The sequence below is a fragment of the Leopardus geoffroyi genome, chromosome D1 (genome assembly GCF_018350155.1).
Source record: "Leopardus geoffroyi isolate Oge1 chromosome D1, O.geoffroyi_Oge1_pat1.0, whole genome shotgun sequence".
In the NCBI taxonomy this organism is placed as follows: Eukaryota; Metazoa; Chordata; class Mammalia; order Carnivora; family Felidae; genus Leopardus; species Leopardus geoffroyi.
In genome coordinates this window covers 8,629,965-8,640,677 of record NC_059329.1, presented here as the reverse complement: position 1 = coordinate 8,640,677, position 10,713 = coordinate 8,629,965, and the positions used below count along the sequence as shown (strand labels likewise).

At 40.3% G+C, this 10,713-nt stretch overlaps 1 protein-coding gene across 1 annotated transcript in view; it reads right to left on the bottom strand.

The window, feature by feature from the left end:
• Positions 1-6,918: 6,918 nt before the first annotated feature.
• FDX1 (ferredoxin 1) overlaps positions 6,919-10,713 on the bottom strand; it is a 38,339-nt gene continuing 34,544 nt past the window's right edge. The window contains exon 4 of the mRNA XM_045482730.1: positions 6,919-8,254. Within this exon, the coding sequence (XP_045338686.1) occupies positions 8,140-8,254 (115 nt within the window). The 3' untranslated portion in view covers positions 6,919-8,139. The remainder of the gene's footprint in view (positions 8,255-10,713) is intronic.

Sequence of the window (10,713 nt, the reverse complement as noted above, 5' to 3'; positions counted from 1 at the left end):
TTTATTAGATCAGAAGCCTCTGCCCTTCCAAAGTATGAAAAAAAGTAGAAAAACAAACAAACAAAAACTTAACTGTAAGGAACTATGAAGCACATTTAAAGGGCTCCAGGATAAAAAACATGTCCAAACCAGGGACAAGTAATGTTACAAGTAAGGTTATCCACGCTGTAACTCCTTCCTGAGTTTGGGATATCTAGGACTTTATGTTCGGGGTGTGTGTGTGTGTGTGTGTGTGTTCCCATGTATTGTCCCGTGCACATGAAGACACCTGCTCTCCAACATTCTAGTACAAGTATCTCTTGACTGACTAGGGCGTGTTGAGCACCAGGCTCCGGGCGGGATGATACACAGGATGTGTGTATAGCTCAGTGGCAGACACAAAAGCCAACAGCCAACCTCACTACACTCTAATACGGTAAATGCTAAGAGGGAACTATATTCTGGGGGGTCCAGAAAGGGGGCATTTCACCCCAGATGGGAGTTCAGAGAACATTTCCCAGAGAAGCCTAAAAGAGGATCAAGAGTTAGCCAAGCAGGGAAGGGGCAGGAGCATGCTCCAAGGATCGGGTTAAGCAAACACAGAGTTATGAAACTGTACGATGTATTCAGGGAACTGCAAGGCTTTTTGTGTTACTACATCATAAGACATGAGGTTCAGGATCTCTTGAGGCTTGGACTTCACTTGTGGAATGCGAAGTGATCCAATTTGTTTTCAAATAGATCATCCTAATGGAGGATGGCTTTAATCCAGGCTTAAAGATTTCTTCTGTCTATTAAAGCAAGACTTGGCGAGATCTTGGACGACACACCAGACCCTTTCCACGTGGTGACAGGAGAGGATACAGACCCTTCAGAAAGCCTTGCAGCCTAGAGGCTATCTGAAAATCAGGCAGATACCCTGGAGAGGCTGGATGATCTACTCCACTCCATGGTCAGTCAACAGGCTCACCCCAGGTCTGGCCAGCCTCCTAAGCCCAGAGAGCCCTTTAGTAGGTGAATGAATTTTGAGGTACCTTGAAAGTCAAAGTCACTGAAAGAGACCCAAGTGGACATTTCAGAGCCTTCTAAGTATAAATGAAAGTCCTGATAATCTAGGACTCAACTAACCCACTTCTTGGGTCCTCTAAACCAGAGGATGCAAGACGGCAGCCCACTGTATCTGCTCATGGCTCTTTTATCCATCCCATATAATATTAAAAACAAACTAAACTTAAAATCCTTGTAAACATAGAACAATCAGGAGATTTCACATAAAAACTTGGGTCCCAGCTCCTCTTCAGGAAAACAAAAAAAAGTCTGAAAATACTGAAAATGCCAGGCCCTACATGGGACTTTACAGGTGACCCCCAAGTCTTTAGAAGCTGACCCTCAACATTTCTGAATGTGTCCTCCTTGTTTAAAACCACAGCCCCTCCTCTCCAGTCTGGGTTTATCAGGCGACCAAATGAGCACATTCTTTGAAGACAAATGAGTTCCACCAACAAACTCTCTCCTGCTAATTACTCCGTGCTAGTGTTTGGTTAGGTGTGGAAGGTATCTTGGAAAAGAGGGACACAACAGGTACCACACAAAGGGGAAGACAGAGAACAGGGTAGTGTCAGATGAGGAGTGGGGGGAGACAGAGCACTCCTGAGAATCAGAATTCTTTTTAATACTTACCCAGTTCTTTCAAGGCTGCAAGGCTTCAAGGCTTGAAGGAGCTGGGTAAGTATGAAAAGGGAAAGACATGAAAGGGGGAGGGGCAGGACAGAGGGGAGGAGCTAGAATGGAATGAACATCTTGGCAGGACCTGTGAGAGGGGTAAGGAGAGATTGCTCTCCTTTTCAAGGCTCATGGATAAATGTTTAAAAGAAAAACATTAATAGCCATGCACTTCTAAGTTTTATTGCTAATTAGAATGTAACATGCTTGGAAGTTTTGAATGAGGTGTTAAGTGCAAAGTGTGCTACCTTGGGCAGGGGTGAGCTTTTTCTAGCTCAAAACTAATGTCCTACAAAAAAAAATTAAGGCTAATGGAATGCTTCACCCAGATGGTTTGGCTCTTTGATATCTACAAACATTTTGAAAACACTTAAAATATTTTTGAACTTTTCTGTGCAGTTGCATTAGGTGATGACTGTTGGCTTACTTATTTCCTGTTTAGTTTTTCCTTTGCTCTCTCTCCAAACAACTTTTGGTTTGGAAGACTAGTCAGTTCACAAAATTGGACTTGTGGCATAAAAAAGTTCTGTAATAATGGAGACACATGAGTGCCAACAGGTGGCTTCATAATCTAAGGCCTTGTGGTAAGTTCTGTTACCCTGCTGCTTGGCACGAATTCTGAGCTTGATAATGGATATTTTGAGGTGTGCACATTAACCACATCAAGATGAGGCTCTCACCCCGCTAGGATGGGGTTTCACTGGGGCTCTGGCAGAGCCCCAAGGCTGTGCATGATTCCTGCACAAATGTAACCAGCTGGTTGGCCAAAAGCTCATAGAACAGTTAGACGAAGATTTTAGTTCCTGGTGGAGTACAAAAAGGCCAGAAAAATCTGCTTTCTAGGGCTACCCTCGCTTTGCCCTTTACAATAAAAGAAACCTCCCTACTCTAAAGGTCCGATCATCAAGCATTGCCCTCGACACACAAGCAGAAGCTGGTAGAGGTGAGTGCCAGGTCAAAGTATGCCCACCCCACTGCTGGGTACATGAGCGCTTTGTTTTCAGTTTTGTGAAATCTAGCAGCATTCCCAAAAGAAATAATCATTTTGTCCTCTCAAGAGTTCAGCTGTCTGGCAAAAGGAACAGTGACTTACAAACACTTGAAAGTTTGACTCCTCATCACCCTGATAAGAGCTATAACCCAAGACTTTAACCTTGGAAGCTGTTGATGGTATAAAAACCTTTGATTTTCTTTATTTAGTTTAGCAACTCATTTCACATAACTATGCTTATTAATCCAAAGCTCTAACCCGAGATTTTCTCCTCTCACAAGCCCCTGCTATTTTATCCCACAATCGGGAGACAGTGGTGGGCAGGCCAGTAGATTTATTTAAAAATTTCAGCTAATACTGACTGACCACCTACTGTGTGTCAGATACTTCTCAAGGCATTTGGAAGATGACAGGAATGAAAAAGATTGGATTTTAATAAAAGACCATAGGAACTGCCACTTTTGATTTTGTAATTCAAATCTGATCGTAGGTATACCACATCACCTGAAATTACTATATACACAGGAATCTTTCTAGCAATTTCACTTGGTTGTACAGCACACAGCTCACCACTGAGCACCCAGAGCATGCCACTTCCCCAGAGCAGAACTATGTTAAATGGACCTTTAATGGGATTATTAAAACTTCCTCCAAAGTGTTTCAACTTGTGCCTCCAAAAAGGCATATCTATCATGCAAGATCTATCGAGTGATCACTTGAAAAAAATCAGGTTGGGCTGTCAAGAAATACATAAAAAAATTTTTTCTTTTTGAGCTTGATTAATAAAATATATTTAAACTCCTATATATATATATATCTCAATTTAGTAGGAGAGGGGAGTGCTATTATCCTTTCAAAACAGATTTGCAAAGGGCAGTGTGTTCTGGAGTATCACAAGGAACCGTGCTGTGTGAAAGGACGGACATCCTAGAAAAAGGAAACAGTGTGTATTTCCATTTTCAGCCACAGGTATTTCCCTTCTTTGCTTTTATCAGAATTGCTCCTTATTTTTTTCTTTCAATAAAAAGGCAATGAATTATTTCCAGCCCATGTTCAAAGCTCTATTATTATTTGCTTCCTTTTGTAGTTAGGACAGTCTAGAAATATCCAACTCATTGCTACTTCTGGAGGATTTAACAGAGGTGGTTATCAATAGACTATTTCTCTCACATAAAAGATAAAGCACATTTATTTTTAGTGCACTCATCAGATAGGTAGTTAGGCTTAAGATTAAGCCCTATACACATCTGCTTTTTAAAAATAACTATTCTAAATAGGAAAGTCAAAGAATCGAGTCTCAGTCTGCAATTCTTACATAACAAGTATTCTACCTGTACTTTATTACCTAACATCTAGATTTCGTCAAGAAGCATCAATAATGACATAATGCTCTACAGTTAAAAATGTTTCCACACACCACCTTATAATTGAAAAAACTATAAAACATTGTCCAATGGATATGATTACATGGATGAGACAGTAGTTTGGCTGAGGTACTGGGTCTAATTATCTCTACTTAACAGATATGTAACCAGAGGCTTGACTACCTCAAGATAAAACATTTGTGAGAAGGCACAGAGGGGCCTCAAGAGGCCACTATGTAATTTTCTATGAGTTATAAAGGATTCTCGTACAAATACATAGTGAGCCTGTGGCAAAGATTTACTTAACTCATGAATGAGGGGACCAGCAGAAGGACAAAGTTGGTTCAGAGAAAGACATGAGGAACTAACACACACACACTAACACACACACACACACACACACACACACACAGTGCAAAAAGAATGCTGTAGGAAGACTGCAGAGATAAACATCAAACAGGATAATGCCCTACAAGGCAAGAACCCATAACTCTCAGAGTTACCTTTCCTACCGCAAAGAAAACCTCTGCAACTTAACAAGCTTTTCGAAGTTACTTAACATCTAACTTTAGAAGGACTGGGTCCAGGTCAATAATAAGTACTAAGTCAAAGTTACCTCCCCTAGAGCATGGGTCAGCAAACTTTTTCTGTATAAGGCGAGACAGCAGATATGTTAGGCATTATGAGCCATTTGGTCTCCGTCACAACTACTCAACTCTGCTGTTGTCAAATGAAAGCAACCGTAAGCAATAAGCTTGAGGTGGGCATGGCTGCAATTCCAATCAGGCTTATTGACAGAAAACAAGTGGCGGGCTTGATCTGACCCATAGGACATAGTTTGCTAATGCCTCTATCTTAGAACATCAGGTGATCCTTGGGTGCCCAGGTAGACAGTCCTCTAAGTACCACCTCAAAGTGACCTGCAGGAATCTTTTTGCTTTATTTCCAAGTTTTAGATAATTTTTAAAACAGTACCCAGGTCTTCGAACATTAAGTCCCATGCTTTTCCCTCACTATCTTGCTATCTCTCTGATGCTTACTCAGTCTTTGGAGTTCAGTTAAGAAACAAAAGACTCTACTAAAGAAAGGACATTAAAACAAAATTACTAATCCTTCTCAGTCTTTTGGTTTGCTTGGTTTCACTGCCCTGAGGAATTCTCCTTAGGACCAGTGGGAAGTCTAACGCTGATAAAAAATCACTGCAGCCTGCAGAAATACATGATGGCCGACACTTCCAAGATGGAGGAGCACCCATTTGGAGGCTTGGTCATGACAGTGTCACGTGACTCACGGGGCCAGAGACCATCTATCACCTTCAGGACCTCAGCACTATGTATTTGAAGAACAAAACCGGCAGAGGGACCTAACTTCGGCTCATTCAAAAGCTGTTTCATTCAAGGTATGTTTAAAAAAGATGACAAGTTGAACACGGTCCTCTTTAATAGAGTGGAAATTATCTGACATCTTAGGAAAATAGTCCTGTGTGTCCTGATTTCTGTTAAGTTGGAGTTAGGAGGTAGGCTCAATACATGGGCTTATCCTGGGCTCATGCAGTCTCATCTGTAACAGACTACCACAGAGCAAGATGCTAGAAGCATATTTCTTATACGACCAGGTTTTGATTAACTCAGGTTTTATTGTATACTTATTGCGGGTAAATACCATGATAGACACTGCACTTACAAAGTTGAACACAACCCAGTCCTGATTCTTAAAAAGCATAGTCTGTTAGGGAAGAAATGTAGTCAGTGGTCCATGTGATAAGCACTATATAAATGCTATAAAGGGCAGTCCGGGGCAAAGTACTTGGGCAGATGAGGGAGGGATGGAGACTACTGGGTAAATCAAGCTGAGCAGTCACGGTTTTGGTAACGGCTAGCAGAGAAGGGGACCAGAAAGTCACAGAGGCTGTGCTTAATTTTATAACATCAAATCAAGTCTAAAAATTAAGGCAACTAATATATCCAGGTAGTAAGGCAACAAGCAGATGGGAGTCATAAGGAAAGAGGAATAAAGACATTGGTTAGAGAATGTATTACTGCCAGTTTCTGCAGAAGTAACACCTCTCACTACAGACATGTTTTCCGTCCACTTCTCTCCTCGATGGCCTCTAGTAGATTTAAACTATCTTATAACTCCTTGTTTCTGTTCTGAAATAGGAACTTTGTGTCTGCAAGTGGTCATGTCTTCCCCTTGCCAGCTGGTTTTCTAATTGTTAAGTTTCTAGAAACTTATAAACAAAAGAAAATCTGATAAAAACAACTTGATATCACGTGATGTGTTGACACATAAAAGGAATCCTGTTGTTGCTTAACCAAGACCATCTTTCTATTCTTAAATATTTCTCTAACGCGAAACAAAGTATGTGTGTAATGTTTGAATACCTTTGAATAGTTTACACTTAGAATAAAGTTTCATATACTATTTTTGGAAATATACATACAACACATTATTTCTGTTTTTTAATTTATAGGGTGATAAGTTATCCTATAAATAAGAAATCCATCTAATAAATTCTGATCCATAATATGGTTTGACACAAAATTTCAGGGAGTTTAAGGGCAGGAAAAGCAATTAACAGAGTTGTAAAAAAAAAAAAAAAAAGAAGAAGAAAAAATAGGAAAGTAAATAATGAATCTAAGTTCCCCTTAGAAAACATTTTCTTCAAGCAAAACGTAATTGCTCTAATGCTAAATGACTATGATAGAAACCACATGGATCACCATGTGATACTTAAATACTATAAGGAAAATAAGAAAACTGCCCTTTAAGACAAAAATTAGACAATATTTTCACAATGAAAGTTAGGCAAAAGGTTCTCAAAACTCTTAGAATCGGTCACTTGAAAAACCAATTCAGCAGTTTTGAGTTACTTCCATAATTATAGGTTGGTTTTATTTGTGAAAAGCAAATACAATATTAAGTATTAGCATGTAACCAACAGTTACATAGACTATTATACCCAAGGAAGCTGCCTTTCTTGATGGAAAAATGCAGAAAAATGTAAACTAAAATTATACAACATTGAAAAAGAACCCACCATTATTCCCTCTGATTTTAACCGAACGTCAAGAAGAAAACTGTGGGAGTTATAGAATAAAACCAATGAACCATCATAAAAAAGAAGACACAAGAATCTTTCAAAATGCAATATAAGAACGAATCCAGCCCTTCTCAAAAAAGTTTAGAACGCTGTTGGTTAAAGAGACAATTTTCATAGGCAAAAATGTGCCTGCCAGTAAGCTAACCTGAAAATAATGGTTATTGTAGTGGCTTTAAGGCATGTCTGCAAATTCTCTGACACCCCTCCCTTCAAGTGATGGGCCTGACTTAGTGCCTCATTTCTAATGAAGAGAACAGGCAGACATGATGCTGTGTAACTTCCATAACTGGGTCACTGAAAGGATACAGCATCTACCTGGCACAGGAGCTCACTCTTACAGCACCGGCTCTCAGAAACCAGCACCGTGCTGTGAGGAAGTCCAGATACTTTTCAATGAATCAAAAATTCTGAAATACTATTTAGAGGGCAATAACTAGTTATCTTTGAAATGAAGCAGTTTACGGAGTGCTTAGTTTTGTCCACTTAATTACTGATATAAACAAGATATTCATAACTTCTCTAGTTTCAATCTGAACATATATGTTGGGTAAGAAGATGTGGGTTCTAGTACATACCTTCTAATTTGGTCCATGGCCCTAGATAAGCCATCTAGGGGCTCTGTCTTTACCCACATCTAACAGGGAAAATATCTTTTTTTAACCTAACTTACAGGTAATTAAGGATAAAATTTATGTGAAAACATGTTGCTAAAGTTGCTAAACAAACCTAAGGTAAAATATGTAAGGTTTTATGATATTAACTATTTTTCTAATATTTGATTTGCTTTTTTATAATTTAACCAAAATAAGGATTGCATACCTTTAGAACTACAAAATGCAGTAGTTATGTAAGGTCAATTAAAGTAGTAAAGCTAATCATCCTAATAAACCCCTTCACCCATGTTCTCATTTCATCACATTAAGAAATAATAACTATAAAAATAGGTAGAATTTTGTGAAAATATTCCAATTTATTCTAGCTTAGGAGTTCTTGCCCACATCAATGGATTGCCTGGCATCGGCCACCACGTCAGGTACTCGAACGGTCATATTGTCCATAGACTTTGTCAAACAGATTTGGCAGCCCAACCGAGATCTGTGTAAGAGAGGGAGAGATGTGGTTTAGGGTCAAGTATAGATTATTCACAAGGCAGTGCAGCTGGTTGGATATTTTCTTACCCAAAGCAGTTAGAGATTCACTTACCTTTTAAATTCCCATTGCATCAAAAAGACATACCCAACCCTTTCAAAGCTAGAGGGTATAGAGGGTAGAACATAGATACGAAAAATGAAAAGCGAGGTTTTGCCAAAGCACTTTAATCTTCAGTTTCTGTCATCTACTACAACCACTGGTTTAGGCTGAGAGGGCTGGCAAGCAGTGAAATGATCAGAAGGCACAACATTGGAGGAAAGAATAGAAGTTTCAGCAACACCAAGAGAACGACTGATCAATCCCCTGACAGTTAAAACCATATAGACTATAAAAGAAAACTACACTTTTTTTTAATGTTTAGTTATGTTTGAGAGAGAGAGAAAGAGAGAGAGACAGAGCATGAGCGGGGGAGGGGCAGAGAGAGCCAGGGGACACAGAATCCAAAGGAGGCTCAAGGCTCTGAGCTGTCAGCACAGAGACTGATGCGGGGCTCGAACCCACAAACCGTTGAGATCATGACCTGAGCAGAAGTCAGACGCTTAACCGACTGAGCCACACAGGCACCCCAAAGCTATACTTTTTATTTTTTTTATTTTTTAAAAAAAAATTTTTTTTTTTCAACATTTATTTATTTTTGGGACAGAGAGAGACAGAGCATGAACGGGGGAGGGGCAGAGAGAGAGGGAGACACAGAATCGGAAACAGGCTCCAGGCTCTGAGCCATCAGCCCAGAGCCTGACGCGGGGCTCGAACTCACGGACCGCGAGATCGTGACCTGGCTGAAGTCGGACGCTTAACCGACTGCGCCACCCAGGCGCCCCAAAGCTATACTTTTTAAAACAAGAAATTTGAGATAATGTGTAGACTTAAGTCATCCATTATGAGATGCATATTTTTTGCCACATTTTTCACATCCCTGAAATTGAGATGCATCTTACCATCATAGCCGTGCCAGGAGCTGTGTCACATCACAGCTATGAACTCAGCGACGATGTTTTATAGGTGTCTCTTCAACTGAGTTGTGGGAAAGATGGTAATACTACATGTGTGAATTTAATTACCACTCAAAATGAGTTCAAATGGATTATAAAAGTTAAGAATACAGAAACATACACAGCAGGACATAAATTTGATATTAGTAAAGCAAATATGTGTCATCAGAAGAAGAACAATAATTCCATTTTTTTTAATTTTTTTTTAACGTTTATTTATTTTTGAGACAGAGACAGAGCATGAACCGGTGAGGGTCAGAGAGAGGGAGACACAGAACATGAAACAGGCTCCAGGCTCTGAGCTGTCAGCACAGAGCCCGATGTGGGGCTTGAACTCACGGACCGTGAGATCATGACCTGAGCCGAAGTCGGCCACTTAACCGACTGAGCCACCCAGGCGCCCCCGATAATTCCATTTTTTTTCAGGATTACTACCAATTTTATTTTATTTACATCTTACTTTTTTAACAGTGATGTACAAATCTATGCTTAGACAAATCTATGTCTAGCTCTTTTGAGATGCACAAAATGCTGAGTGATAACTGTGTACCGTATTTTAATCGGCAGTGCTTTTTGCTTTCTTAGAGGCACATAAAAATATTAGTCTTGCAATCAGATTGTCTACAATTTGGTGGAATGTGGCATGCAGGTCTTTGTTTGGTTAACGCAGCCATCGAGCACTTACTGAGCATCTGAAGGCACAGCACTAAATGTCAGTGAGTAAGCACAGAAGAGCAACTCACTTCAATCTGTGTTGGACGCTTGTACGTCCTAGGTACTAGGGCCGAAGTACAGAGGCAACAGTGGGGTCAGAGCCAACCAATCAGTGGTCCAGGATCCAGCACTGAACGTGGCATGTTCACAGGCAACTTTCTTAACCCTGCCAGACATTAATTTCCTAGCCTAACCCTAAAGATGGATAATAAATGAGCTCCTCACAGGGCTGGTGTGGAAATGATTTACCGATACCAGTATTGAGGAATGTACTCTCAATCAAATAGAAGAGAGGAGACACATTTGCAGATAATGAACATGGGAGATTGTGACCAATACCACAGAGAGAGAAAGCCAAAAATTCTGAGAGGGAAGCACTTACTTCTGGCCAGGGGAGATGGTGTTTAGAACAGGCTTTAAGGATGGGGAGGAGGTAACGTTTAATAAAAGATAAAGGAGAAAGGCATTTGAGGCAAAGGTAACCAGGATTCAAGGCACATCTGAGGTGATACGGGTTTTTAGCTTGGCTCGGCTGCCATGCGAGGAGGGAGATGGGTTGGAACGGCCACCAGGCCACGGACAGCTCTGAACACCAACAGAAGAGCTTAGGTTTTAACCAGTGAGCAATGAGGGACCACTGGGAAGTTTTTGAGTAAGGGAGTAAATATAACCACAGGAAATCTTGATTTCTCATAG